Source organism: Mus pahari, chromosome 15, assembly GCF_900095145.1.
Source record: "Mus pahari chromosome 15, PAHARI_EIJ_v1.1, whole genome shotgun sequence".
Taxonomy (NCBI): Eukaryota; Metazoa; Chordata; class Mammalia; order Rodentia; family Muridae; genus Mus; species Mus pahari.
In genome coordinates, this window is record NC_034604.1 from 81283853 (window position 1) to 81299183 (window position 15331).

General features: G+C 37.5%; 1 protein-coding gene across 1 annotated transcript in view; it reads left to right on the top strand.

Annotated features, from left to right (window-relative positions):
* The window catches only part of Rttn (rotatin), a 152734-nt gene that overhangs the window by 92242 nt on the left and 45161 nt on the right, over positions 1 to 15331 (top strand). Inside the window, exons 33-35 of the mRNA XM_021214290.1 lie at positions 4360 to 4549; positions 6274 to 6365; positions 13167 to 13257. Of these exons, the coding sequence (XP_021069949.1) occupies positions 4360 to 4549; positions 6274 to 6365; positions 13167 to 13257 (373 nt within the window). The remainder of the gene's footprint in view (positions 1 to 4359; positions 4550 to 6273; positions 6366 to 13166; positions 13258 to 15331) is intronic.

Sequence of the window (15331 nt, forward strand, 5' to 3'; positions counted from 1 at the left end):
AAGTCAAGATAGCAGTGCTGGTGCTCTAATTCATTTCTAGCCTCATTAGTAGTGTGTGTGTGTGTGTGTGTGTGTGTGTGTGTGTGTGTGTGTGTATTTATGTATGTGTATTCATCTCTATGTCTCTATATGTGTCTGTGAGTATGTGTAAATGTGTATCTGTGTGTGCGCTGTGTCTGTCTATTTGATTATTTGTCTGTCCATCTGTCTATATGTGTGCACCACCATGCTGGTTGAGAGGTCAAAAGGCAACTCTGTGAAGTCTGTTTTTCCTTCCTCTTCTCTGAGGTCCAGGATTGCCACAAACCCCATCCTCCAGCCAGCAGAGGTGGGGAAAAGATGACATGTACACCAAGGCAGGGTTTGAGCAGCTTCAGCTTCAGCTTCTTTTATTATGGGAGATCGCCCAATTAATCCCCTTCCACCCTCTGCACTCGTCTCTCATCACTCTTCATCATCCAATCAGCATTCAGCACGCTCTGTATGTGAGCCATGCATGCAGACAGGGTGCACATTGATAGGCCAGTGACTCAATATCATGCTGTATGACGCTATCTGTCAGGTGGGCAGCACATGATCATTCAGGTGCACTTGATCATTCAGGTGCACATGATCATTCAGGTGCAGGTGATCAGGTTCTTGGTAAACAAGCAGGTATCACGGGGCTTGGCAATGAGCCAGGGCGCCATCCACGCCCGCTTCCCACACAGGATGGAGCTCAGGTCATTAGGCTTTCATAGTAGGTGCTGTTACCTCTGAGACATCCATTGGCATCCCCTAAAAATACTGTAGCTCTTTCAAAAGTGGCGCATGTCTTTTTTCTTTTCTTTCTTTTTTTTTTTTTTTTTTTTTTTTTGGTTTTTCGAGACAGGGTTTCTCTGTATAGCCCTGGCTGTCCTGGAACTCACTCTGTAGACCAGGCTGGCCTCGAACTCAGAAATCCACCTGCCTCTGCCTCCCGAGTGCTGGGATTAAAGGTGTGCCCCACCACGCCCGGCTGGGGCATGTCTTATAAAATGATATTTATAGAGGCTCACCTTTATTCACACGCATTCTCAAGGCTGTCACTCTCTGTGTCAAAGTGCTGAAAATTGTATTGCAGTTCTCAGCCAAGCAGTGCTTGTGAACTAGCTTCCCACAACCTGCTTAGGTGGTTAGTTCTGGATGTCGCTGATTTTGTTGCTGAATTTACTTTGAAGACCAGCATGTCAGCCTCTGCAATGTTTATAATTAACCTTAGACTTATGACAAGAAATCTAAAGAGAATGATCATCTGGCTTTCTGTTGTTGGTTTTTGGGTTTTGGTTTTTGGTTTTTTTTGTCTATACATATGACATTTGTTTAGTTCCTACATGTTGGGAATATGCAGGTGATCAGATTAAATGATGTGGAGCTAATGACATGATTTAGGGGAAGACAGGCAATTTGCAATGTCTTATGTATTCTATTTGAGGCTTATGCATAATTTTTGTAATGATGGGTTATTCTTCCCTTGAAAAACATATCATACTTAATGTATAGGCATTTTCATATGCTTTAATATGCTAGGTTATTACTAGTTTATGAAGCTATTACACATTCTCATTTTGCTTTCTATATTTGTAATAGGGCTTTGAATTGGCACATGTACTTTATTTTTATTTTAAATGTTATTTAATCTTTTTTTTTTTTACACTCCAGATTTTATCCCCTTCGCAATACACCTTCTGACTATTCCACATCCTCCTACTCCCCCATCAGACATCCCCACTCCCTGGGGCCTCCAGTCTCTTGAGGGTTAGGTGCTTTTTCTCTGACTGAACGCAGACCCAGCAGTCCTCTGCTGTGTATGTGTTGGGGACCTCGTATCAGCTCATGTATGCTGTCTGGTTGGTGGTCCAGTGTCTGAGATCTCAGTGGTCCAGGTTAATTGAGACTGCCGGTCCTCCTATAGGATCACCTTCTTCCTCAGCCTCTTCCCTCTTTCCCTTAATTCAACCATAGGGGTTTCTGTCCATTCATTGGGTGCAAATATCTGCATCTGACTTTCAGCTGCTTGTTGGGTCTTTCATAGGGCAGTCATGATAGGTCCCTTTTTGTGAGTGCTTCATAGCCTCAGTAATAGTGTCAGACCTTGGGGCCTCCCCTTGAGCTGGGTCCCACTTTGGGCCTGTTGCTGGATCTCCTTTTCCTTAGGCTCTTCTCCATTTTTGTCCCTGCAGTTCTTTCAGACTGGAACAATTGTCTAAAATTGTTATTATGGGTCAGAGTTTTTGACTGTGGCATGGCAACCCCATCCCTCACTTGATGATCTGTCCTTCTGCTGGAGATGAGCTCTACAAGTTCCCTCTCCCTACTGTATGGCATTTCATCTAAGGTCCCTCCCTTTGAGACCTGAGTATCTCTCACCTCCCAGGTTTCTGGTACATTCTGGAGAGTCCCCCCATCTCCTACCTCCTGAAGTTGTCTGTTTCCATTCTTTCTGATGGCCCATTGGGGCTTCAGTCCTTTCCCCCTACATAATACGTGATCATGCTCTCCTCTTCCCCTCTCTGTCATCTCCTTACCCACTCAGGAGCCTCCCATTTTTTAATAGGGTTATTTGGTTTTCTGGAGTCCGACTTCTTGAGTTTTTTATATATATTGAATATTAGCCCCCTATAGGATTTAAGATTGGTAAAGGTCTTTTCCCAATCTGTTGGTTGCCGTTTTGTCTTATTGACAGTGTCCTTTGTCTTACAGAAGCTTTGCAATTTATGAGGTCCCACTTGTCAATTCTTGATCTTATAGCACACGCCATTGCTGTTCTGTTCAGGAATTTTCCCCCTGTGCCCATATGTTCAAGGCCCTTCCCTACCTTCTCCTCTTTAAGTTTCAGTGTTTCTGGTTTTATGTGGAATTCCTGATCCACTTAGATTTGAGCTTTGTACAAGGAGATAAGAATGGATCAATTTGCATTTTTCTATATGTTAACCGCCAGTTGAGCCAGTACCATTTGTTGAAAATGCTGTTTTCTTTCCAGTGGATGATTTTAGCTCCTTTGTCAAAGATCAAGTGAGCATAGGTGTGTGGGTTCATTTCTGGGTCTTCAATTCTATTCCATTGATCTACCTATCTGTTACTGTATCAGTACCATGCATACAGTTTGCAAAACACATGAAACTCAAGAAGGAGTAGGACCAAAGTGTAGATACTTTGATCCTTCTTAGAATGGGGGAACAAAATACCCATGGAAGGAGTTACAGAGACAAAATGTGGAACAGAGACTGAAGGAATGACCACCAAGAGACTGCCCCACCTGGGGATCTATCCCATAAACAATCACCAAAACCAGAAACTATTGCAGATGCCAACAAGAGCTTGCTGACAGGACCCTGATATAGCTGTCTCCTGGAAGGCTCTGCCAGTGTCTGACTAATACAGAAGTGGATGTTCACAGTCATCCATTAGACAGAGCACAGGGTCCCCAATGAAGGACCTAGAGAAAGTACCCAAGGAGCTAAAGGGATTTGTAGCCCCCTAGGAGGTACAACAATATGAATTAACCAGTACCCCCAGAGCTCCCTGGGACTAAACCACAAATCAAAGAAATACACGGAGAAACTTGTAGCTTTAGCTGCATATGTAGCAGAGGATGGTCTAGTCAATCATCAATGGAAGGGGAAGCCCTTTGTCCCTGGTTCTATGCCTTAGTATAGGAGAATGCCTGGGCCAGGAAGCTGGAGTGGGTGGGTTGTGGAGCAGGGGGAGAGGATAGGGGATTTTTGGAGGGGAAACTTGGAAAGGGGATAACATTTGAAATGTAAATAAAGAAAATATCTAAATATAATAGTAATAATAAATAATCATAATAAAAGAAGTTTTTTGGCAAATTTCTCTCAGTGGTGGTATTAACACTATGTGGAGCTCAATAATGCTATATAAGGCAAACCAATACTTGCATTTCATTAGTGAAGAATAGTGAGGTAGAGCAAAGCAAACCAATGCTTCTCCCCCAATTGTCTGTGGGTCATATTTATACTCCTTCTTCACATGTCCTTTCATGTATCTGCTATAGCAAAATATCCTTTCACCTATGTCTACTTCCGGAAAACATCCTTTCACGTGTCTAGTTTTGCAAGACATCCTTTTATCTGTGTGCTCCAGCAAATGATCATTGTACATGACTGAGTTTCCAAAGAAATATCTTCAGATATTTAAGAAGCAGAGACCAGTAAAGTAGAGTACTTTCTGTTCTAGTCTAAGGTTCCATACTAGAAGAACTGTGGTAGGACCTGGGGCACCTTTATATTAGTAGTGAGATGCAGTGGTTTTTTTTTCATTTTCTTTTTCTAAGAAATGAGTGTCTAAATCAGTATGTTTTCTCTGTCTGCCACACAGGGCCCCTGTGTCCATGATGAGGATTCTGGTCTGTCACTTTCAGGAAAACCTGCCCTCCAGGCCCTTTTATATCACTGTCGTTTCTATGAACATTTGACTCACATGGTGAAACATTGTTATGTAGGAAGATATATCTTTGATTTTAATTTTTCTGCTTTTACTGAAACTTCAGAATACAATGACTTAAATGGTAAGTATAATACCTTTATTATTATTATTATTATTATTATTATTACAAATTATAACTTTTGTTAAATAATGTTGAGAAGCAAGGGAGATGACTAAGTCGTTAAAACACAAATGGAAGGACTGAAGTTTGGATCTTCAGCACCCAAGGTGCACACATCTGAAATCCCCAGAGCAAGCTGTCTAGCTGGTCATATTGACAAGCCCTGTGTTCCCGTGAGAGACCCTCCTTTAATATACAAGTGTTAAGAGCAACTGTGGAAGACATGAAGTAAACCTCTAACCTCCACATTCAAGAGCACACATGTGACTATTTAAATAAGCATGCATACCACCTACACATGCAAAAAATGACATTAAAAAAGCATGTGTTCACTAAAGAACATTTGGAAAATTAACAAAGATTCAGCAGAAAGAATTATCTCGAGTCCTGCAAACAACCCAGAGAATACCCGTTATGATTTACTTCTTACCATTGTTTTTCCCTATATGATGTTTGTTTCATGTTTTATGCACATTTTCTTTTTAGTTTGTTTCTCTAAACATTGCCCGAACATTATTCTGTGTTATAAATTCTTCATGGAAGCTATGGTTGACATCTTCTTAATATTTCATAAGTTATTTTATGGCCTTCAGTAAAGTTTATAGCTTTTTTTTCTGTAGTACAATCATAAACATTTTTAGGAGATTCATTCCTTGGCACTCTTTTTAGGTTTTTTTCCTTTACCTTTCATATGAATGAGATCTTTTCTAACTAAGTCTTATAATTTATTTGGCAAAAGTCTAAAAAAATCTATTTATTTTTGATATGCCTTAAATTTATCAGAACATCTTGCTGAAACCTTTTTACTTCTTTTGTAGATAGTCTCATTTTCTAAGTTTTATATATTAATACTATTTACATTTTAAAAACTGAATACCCATTTAGCATACATTGCTTTAATTTTAAAATTAATATTTAGATATAATATTTTAGAATCTTAACCTAACACAGAAAAAGTTCAATAAAAAAATAAAAAAAATCAGGTATATGATATTATTCACTATCTAATGAGTATGTATGTGTATATAATTATGAGTAAGATTTGTTTATGTCTGTATGCATATATGTTATAAAGAGTAAGCTGGTGGGGCAGTGGTGGCACATGCCTTTAATTCCAGGACTTGGGAGGCAGAGGCAGGTGGATTTCTGAGTTTGAGGCCAGTCTGTTCTATGAGTTCCAGGACAGCCAGGGCTATACAGAGAAACCCTGTCTCGAAAAACCAAAAAAACAAAACAAAAAGAAAAAAACGATCTGAAATAAAATTCTATTTTAATTGAATGTGTATTTATAATTATTTAAACTTATAATTAACATTTTTATTCCCTTCTTAGGGTAGTTGAAAGTAGCATTTAATGAAACTTTTGAACTTTATAAGTAACTCTCTCTATTAGAAAAGTGAGTTGCTCAGGTGTTTTGATTTTATGAGTAACTGTCATTCCTAATATGGCTTTTGAGCCAGTCTGCACGTATGTATTCTGGGAGTTTGTTAGATGTGTGCATTCATGGTTTTACTTTGATATAGGCTTTTAGACTCCCTAGGGCAGATGCTCTGAAGGAAATGCACCAACAACCTCTGAGCAGTTCTCAAACATGGTGAAAAATATCATTCTTTAGTTTATGGTTCTTTGCTTAAGGAGTATGTATTTTGAGGGAATGCCATATTAACTGTTCTCTGTTGCCACAGGTTTAGACGACTCATTCAAGTTTTGGAGGGCCCCCTCTGGGACATCTACTCAGGATCATGAGCCAAGCTCTCTTTCCACCTCAGAAACAATGGTAATTGAAAAGAACATATAGTGTTTCATTTTGAGTCTCTAAATAAGTTTGAATTTGCACAGTAGTGATAAAATATTGGATATATATTTAAGGTTAGGACTATAATGTTTTTTTGAAAGTATAATCTGAGAAGACTTTTGCTCTGCGTTTACTTAAAGTGTTCTGTTTAATATGTTCAATTATCCACATGTGGTAGACACTCTTTTTGCTTTCCCACATAAGTGTGTCATTCTAAAGTTAAGTATCTATGATAACAGTACTGTAAGAGGCAGGGTTGGAATTTCAACTAGGATTGCCTGGCTGCAGTCATAACTACATATATTCTTTCAGTTGAGAGTCTTCAGCCCTTCTTTCCTACCTTTTCTGATTGAATCAAGAATAGAATCATGTTAAAATATTTTCATTAATAGTAGATGAAAACCTATCCTATATAATTAAAAGTCATTAATTGTCCTGAAATCTTGTAAAAGGACAAAGCAGAATGAGAAAGTGTACATATTCAGGTCATTCCAATGTGGTACTGATAATTTCAAACACATTTCTAAATACCTGTATGAGGAACTTTTCTACAGTATGTGAACTTTGCATGTGTTTACATGTCCTCATTCTTGCATATGTAGCTTTTTCAAAGAAACTGATTTTAATTTAAAAGAAGTGCTTTTGGCATACTTAAGCAAAACTGAAAATGAACAACACATTAATTTTTCAAGTATACTTTATTAATAACTGTTATAGAACCTATTAGGAAAGCAAAGATTTGGTACCTCTGTCTTTAGAAGTTTAAATATATAAATAAATAAATATATATATATATATATATATATATATACAAATTATAAAAAATTATATAGACATTAATAAAATTTATCTCCTATATTGCACCCCCCTATTGTTTCAAAAGAAAGGAGTTGTTTTTAGTGCTAAACTAGACCTTTGTGTGGAAAATGGGATAATTAGACTGCTCCCACTAGATGTCATACTCTCCAAGCTTAAATGTAAAGATACTACGTATCTTTAGTTCAGCAAGAGAAATGATATAATTTAATGCTAAGATGAATTGTATTAGTCGTTTCACAGTAAAATCACTGGAAGGACAGCATCAATTATGCTTAAAAGTAAGTTTTCTCAAGTGATCCTGTTTTTTAGAAGACTGTAGAATAGCTATGCTAGTAAACCTTTAGTTCTGTGACTAAATGCCTGAGAAAATGAACTCAGGTAGGAAAGATGTATTGAAATTCACAGTTTCAGAGCTTTGGGCACATGGTTATGTGGCTTCATATTTTCTAGGCCCGTTCTTAGTGATACAGAGCATCATACAGGAAACCATGTGGTGGTGGAGCAGAGATGTTAATGGTATGCAGTTAGCAAAAGAGTTGCAGAGTAGGAACTGGGGTCAAATGTTCCCTTCAAAGTCACCTCCATCTACTTCTTTTAACAAAACCATAACTCTTAAAAGTTCCCTTCAACCTACCAATAATTAACTAAATTATGAAATTTTTAATGTATTTATCCATCGATATAGTCAGAACACTTAAGAAATAATTGCTTCTCGAAGGTCTTACCTCTGAAGGGCTGCATTGGTGGAAAAGCCTTTAGCACAGGGGTGTTGGGAGGAAATTAGAGATTCAACACATAAGACCAGCCTTAAACTCTTTAATTCTTTGTTTCTTAGAGGTATCAAGTAAATAATAATTTTTTTGTGTTAGCTATTTTGTGTTATGCAATTTATATTTATCATATATAGGAAGATTTTGGTACAGAAAGAACATTTAAATTTATATTTTTGCTTTATATTAACATATAAACCTTACAGTCTACAGCACTAGATTTTCCAAGAATCTATTTACTGTAATCCTTATTTAAATAAAAATACCTTGTGCTCATTAGTTTTATATTAATGTTGCAAAATACTTTGGCGGGGGGGGGGGGGACCTAAAAGGAAGAAAGGCTTGTTTTGCCTCATTGTTTGCAAAGTTTTAGTCCACAATCTCTGCCCTGCTGCTTTTGGCCTCTGATTGCATAATACATTACAATGCGTAGTATGTGTAGTAGGTAATAAAAGAAGCCTGTTCATCTCATGATATCTTACATACCGAGTAAGATGCAGAAAGGATTATAAGTCTCATATATTTTTCTAGGGTATGTCCAGTGATCTAAAGTTCTCCAGCAAGCTCCACCTCCTAAAGGTTCCCCAATCCCTTCTCTGTAGCACTATGGACTGAGAACCAAGCTTCAATACGTGGGCCTAAGAGGACATTTAATATCTGAATTATAGAGATCTCTATATAACAGTCCTTAACTTCTTCGTAGTTAGTTGTTATAGAGTGGGCAAGCAGGATGGCTCAGAAACTACCAGCATTCACTATGCAAGTTTAATGATATGAGCTTTGATCCTTGGATCCTACAGTAGAAGGAGAAAACCAACTCTCAAGAGCTGTCCTCTGATCTCCATGGCATGCCCACACTCATACATATATATGCTAGTAATAAAAAATAAAATACAAAAATGTGCTACTAAAATATTTGAAGTTTCAAAAAGGATAATGATATATTAAATGTTATATAACTATTAATAATAATAAAATTACTTTATTAGGTTTGTGTAACACTTTCATACGTGCATAAAAAGCTTTTTGATGCTCTCACTCCTTGCCCTCTCTTTTTCTACCTCATAGCCTAATTAATCTCTCTTCCTTCCTACCAGTCCCTTTCCCAGAATCATGACTGGTTTTATTTCATGACTCTTATAATTTAACCAGGGCCAGCTGTGAGTTTAATTATGGGGTCACCAGTGGGCATATAACTGAAGACAGTGACTCCCATCTTCTTAAATCTATCAGTAGCAAGTAGTTGAGTAGTGAGGGTTAAGACCCCTAAGTGTCTGACTGTTGATGGCCCACTCTTATGCAGACCCCTGCAAACATGTTATTTGCTATCAGTTGGTGATTACAATGACCATATCTTTCTAGATGATATCATTTGCAATCGTGTTCCCTCTCTTCCAACTCTTGCATTCTATCTACTAAGACATTTATACCATCTTCAACAAAAATTAGTTTTAAAATATAGCCCTATTCAAATCATTTATATGTTTTCAGAAGGCTAGTGTTTTATTAGGACTTCTACAGTCAACTTGTTGTTGTTGTTGTTGTTGTTGTTGTTAGAACTACTAGCACTATTACTAGTATTACTATTTCATTTCTGGCTTTTGGAGAAGGTAGATTCCAAACTGAAGTATTGGAATTTTGTTTGTAATTCATTCTAAGTTCTGTAATTGTTCTAGTTGTCTGTTTTTCTTAACCATGTCTAACATGACATGTGTCTTTGCCCTAAAGAGACAAATCTAAAGAATTTATTTACTATTCATTACTATTGTATGCAAAGACAATTGTACTCAGATCATCTAATACTTTTCTAATGGCTAGAATTGGCTAGTATTATCGAGAATATAGAAGTTATATAAACTGAGACAACAAGGTGCGGGAATGTAAATCTGGCTCTTTGTATCTGTTTTTGCTTGTTGCTCAGAGTTGAGAAAAGATCTCTTTGTCTGCTTGTTGTTTGGCTTTTCCTTTTTTTTTTTTTTTTTTTTTGGTTTTTCGAGACAAAGTTTCTCTGTATAGTCCTGGCTGTCCTAGAACTCACTTTGTAGACCAGGCTGGCCTCGAACTCAGAAATTCGCCTGCCTCTGCCTCCCAGTGCTGGGATTAAAGGTGTGCGCCACCACGCCCGACTGGCTTTTCCATTTTTTGTCTTTGCTAAGTGTAGGACCCTCTTTGATTTGGATCCTGAGTAAGTGGTGCCACTGGGCTTATCCAGCCTGCGCTGTCAGAGCCACTTTACAGATGTAACAATACCATCTAATGAATTCAGTCTTTTCTTTGTTTGTTTGTTTGTTTTTTCTTCAAGTTTTGTAAGGGTTGAGCTTGTATATTGTCTATAGTGCAGATGGAATAAGCAGTATCCTGGGCAAGAAAAAATACAAGTGTATCCCTTGTCTTGAGTGTCAGGACCAGAATAGGTCTTCTCTATGTGAATCAACACTGCAACAGCTAAAATATTTAGATGCCAAAACACTTACTTCCAGTGAAAAGGAGCAAATTTTTATATGAGCATTAATTAAATCAGCATTTATTAAATATAACAGCATTTATTTATCAGCATTTATTAAATATAACTAAATATCTTTTACATGTGTCTTATAAATATTTTTTTTCATGGAAATGGAATAGTTCAGTTTAATATATGTTTGGTTTTGCTCATTAAAAAAGGAGTGTACTTCTATGTTAAATTGAAAAGAATGTATAAAAAGACCATTAGAAATGTTGGTCACCCATACTTAATTTTTGAGGCATGTTACCATGCAAGGACGCCCTTTGATTCCTCAACTATATGAGGTAAATTCTAATATAACTAATCTTTAAACTTGGGTTTCCCTAATCTTTCTTGTCTCCTTTACTTTTTTTTTTAAATAGCAAGAGGAGCTTGTTATAGGAGACAGATGTATTTATTATTCAGCTACTGCCTAGTTTATGGTATTAGTCATGGTGTTTGATTGCTTTTTCCTAGAAACATAAAAATCATTCTGATTGCTTTGACATGAATATTTTTTTACATACTTCCCAATTGTCAGCTAGACAAGTGTGTTTGTAAAATAAGCAAGTGTTAACTATTTTCCTATTATCTGAATTTAATACAAGAGAAGAGATTTAATGCTTGTCAATGAGTGATTTATTTGGAAGAACCATTCATTCAGGCGGATATTTATGCTTAAGCTATGTGTTTTTGACTTTAGAATTTTTCTTACTAGTATCAGAACCGTTATATTTGCTTAAGCTCAAAGATAATGTCTTTTGTTCAAATAGAGATTTATTAAGTATATATAGATTTAATTGATGTGAATTTCTTCAAGTTCATATTGTCTTTACTATCAGAAACTACAAATGAATATAATCTTAGTATTTGCTTTTATGTTATCACTTTAAGTCAAAGGTACAATATGGTAAAAACAAGCATAGCTAGTGTACAGATGTGACCTTGTAGCATTGTGTCAGCAATAATACTAGTTTATCAGTGCTGTTGATGTCCTGTATCATGTGCACACACTGACACAGGACCTCACCCCATGTGGATTCTTTGTGCCTTTTCACAGAGAAAGAAATATCTTACCTTCCCAGAAAGGGTATTTTCTACATAAGAAGTGCCAAACACAATAGCCTGAGTGCATTCAATTTTAGAGGGTCACAGCCTCATCTACAAACCTCTCGGTGTGTTTGTGTTTGCTTTCTACAGCAATTCTGTTAGGTTTGATGTTTTTAAAAATGTTGTATTCTGAGACACAGTGTCAGCATTTTGGCAGGCTTCTTTTTTTTAAAATAAAGTGTTTTTCTTCTGATATAAGGTAAAATAGAGAAAAAAATTTTAATACACTGATTTTTATTTTAAATTCTAGTTCCTCAAGCTTTTCCCCCAATTTATTTTATGTGTAGGGTTTTATGTTTGTTTGTTCTTTTTGTTTTTTGCTTGTGTGTATGCCTGTTCACACGTATGTCTGGTATCTGCAGTTTTTATTTATAATAGGGCATCAGGTCTCCTGGGAGTGGTTGTGATGCAGAGGTTGTGAGCAGCCACATGTGGGTGCTGGAAATTGGACGTGGGTCCTCTAGAACAACAGCAAGAGCTTTTAAATTTTGAGTTATCTATCTCTCCAACACTTACAGTGGTTATTATAGGCATTATTAAAACTTAATTGTGCAATTTGAAACATCAAAAGCAAACCATTTTATTGTAAATAAAAAAAAAACAGGGGGGGCGGCGTTGGCGAGTTGGCTGAGCAGTTAATAGCATGTGTTGATTTTACAAAGGATTGAGGTTCAGTTTACTCCAGTTCCAGGGGTCACTTTCTGTCCTCCATGTACACTAGGCACAGAGATGGTAAGCATACATACGTGGTGGCAAAACACTCATATACCTAACATATGCATCTAAAGTAAATGTAAAAATCTCAAAACCAATAAATTTTGCACAAATAAGTATGTATCTTAAACATTTCATGATTTGGGCAGTGAGAGCCCTTAAGTTGCTTATGAAAGGAAAAGTATTGGCTTCCAGTGCCCCAGACCAAGTTCTGGCACAACGGAGATATATTTTCCCCAGAGGGGACAGGTCAGGGAATAAGAGACAAACACAGGAGATAGAGGATATGGAAAGAGAAGTAAACAAGGGAGAAGGGGCAGGAATATTTGTTCCAGTTGACAGAAGACTCCATGTTAAGATGTGGTGCTTAATTTTAATTGGGCATATTATTTAGGTGAGCCAAAGGGGGCATTGGATTGCTGGATTTCAATACTTTGTAGCTGGACCTTGGTAGTCAGCCTCAGGAAGAGGATGTGGCCAAACAAGAGAATAGATTTGGTGGCTAACTTTAGGAATGTAATCTAGTAGTTTGTAGCAAGGCGAGGGAATTAAAGAGAAGAACAAGACCTACCAGAACCATACTTGCCATCTCGAGCTGGCCAGAGTCCCTTCAGCTTATATCAGAAACTAAATCCTAATTGGGCTTCAAATCAAAACTTGGCTCTTTTGACTTACTGATTTATGGGCATTGTAATAGTTCCTGCAAGGTGTCAGAGAAAATGTCAGTATTGGAAAACTAGCTATAACTCAAGATTTAAAGTCTTTTGTAGATATGTTAGCTGGAAAAATTCATTTAAAACCTGCTTCTTTAAGACTATTCTGCATACCTGCTGTTTGTTTCCTTTTCCACGGTACAACATTAATGAGAACCTACCCGGTCCACAGGTGGCGGCCTCGGTGGTCAGTGCTGAGATTCAGTCCCTGCAGCCGTCAACACTTCTTCCTGAAACTGCCCTTGACCAGTTTGTGACGCAAGGTATTTTTGTGTGTATGTGAAGGTTTTTATTTATTTTTATAGTTTTCCCTTTCCCTGTCTCTCTCTTTCTCTTTCTTTCCCTTCCTCCTTCCCTCTTCTCCTCCCTCCCTTCCTTCTATTCTGTGTGTATAGCCCCGAGGTTGACATTACAAGTCTTTCCCTTTAACTTTTTAGTAGCACAGAAAATTGTAAAACTATTGTTTCCAAGGTCTTTGGAACTTAATTCTATCATTACTTTTGGATAAAACCAGTGTGACTAGCATTTACTTCCTCATGAATGTTTCATAGAAAACTTCTAAATACTCTTAGCATAGACAGGTCTTGTTCTCTTGTGTGTCCTATACTAGCTACATGCTGCTCTTGTACTATGTCCGCGTGGACTCCATGGGTTAAGGTTCCTGAACATCTTTCATTTTTCTCTTTAAGGAGCATTGAGCACAATTTTCCTTTCTTTCTTTGGAGATAGACAAACACTTCATCCTATCATCAGGGAATAATCTGTATAGAGTGTTTCTCTGAATTCCTCACAGTGCCAAAAGCCTTGCTTATACTTTATTAGTTCTTTGAGAATTTTGAGTTTTGTATGTTTTGAACATATTCACCTCATTCTCTCAACTCTTTCCAGATCTACTCCCTCTTTCTTATCCCCAAAAATTTGTATTCCTTTATATTGTTGAGGCAGGGTCTCACTGTGCAGCCCTGGCTATCTTGAACTTCCATTGTAGATAAGGCTGCTCTTGAACTCATAGTGGTCTATCTGTTTACCTTGGCTTCTCAAGTGCTGGGATTAAAGGCATTTACCCCTATGGTACTTTTAGAAGATCAAATGTGCAAGCCAAACATTTTTTGTATTTGTTTTCTTTACTGAGCATGCTTAGCACATCAGCAGCTACAATCTTAGCTAAAACTGTCTCTCTTTCAGCAGCTAACAGCTGCCATTTGCTCCAAGTCTGGATGAGGTTATGTGCCCAACTCCCCTCTCCATCCTGCTCTTTGAGACAAGGTTTCTTACTGAATCTGGAGCTCACTGACTGGCAAGTGATCTACCTGTCTCTGACCTCCCAGGACTAGGACTGCAAATGTTTGTTGCTATACCCAGCTTTTACATGGGTGATGAGCATTTTGAACTCTAGTCTCCATGCTTGCATATCAAGGATGTTACCCATTGCTCCATCTCCTGAGCCCACTTAAGTTATTTTCTTTTAGGAAGATATTCTGCTTTAGTAAAAGATGGAGAGAGAGGTGAATATGGAAGGGGGAAGAAAAAGAGAGTTCAGACAATTTATAAAGTTAAAATCTGGAGAACAAATTTCTAATCAAACAAATCTTAGACATGGTAAGATAATCTAGAATAAATAATCAGAAATTGACAAAACAAATGCTGTGAGGTAATAAATGAGAATCTGGCTGTGAGGTAATAAATGAGAATCTGAAAGTCTGAGAGGCTAGAGAGAAAGATGGCACAGCAGATAAGACTGCTGCTGCTCTTGCAGAGGGACAAGTTAGTTTCTAAACTCCCATGCTGAGCTGCTCATTACTAGCTGCAATTCCAGCTTCAGGGGATCTCACAGGGCACCTGTACTACCACATTTATATACTTAAAAAATAAATAATTTAAATAAACAGTTCATTCTTTAGGGAAGTTGTTTAGGAAAAAAAAAATGTTTACCTGGACCCCTGGGAGCGCCCAGACACTGAACCTCCAACCAGGAAGCATACAGAGCTGGTCAAAGGCCCCTGACATATATAGTGGAGGATTGCCTGGTCTGGCCTCAGTGGGAGAAGATGTTCCTAATCTTCCAGAGAATTGAGGCCCCAGGGACAGGGCATGTTTTTTGTGGAGGAAGCATCTTCTCAGAAACAGGGGAGGAGAAATGGGATGAGGAACTGTGAGGGGAGGACTGGGGGGGGAGGGCAATGGCTAGAATGTAAATAAATAAAATAATAATAAAAATATAATAATAAATATATTTTTACTAAATAAATCTGATCACCACATGGCTCCTTATTAGTTGAACAATATTTAGTATTCAGTAAACAAGCACTGCATATTCACTTTTTAACCCTCTTTTGG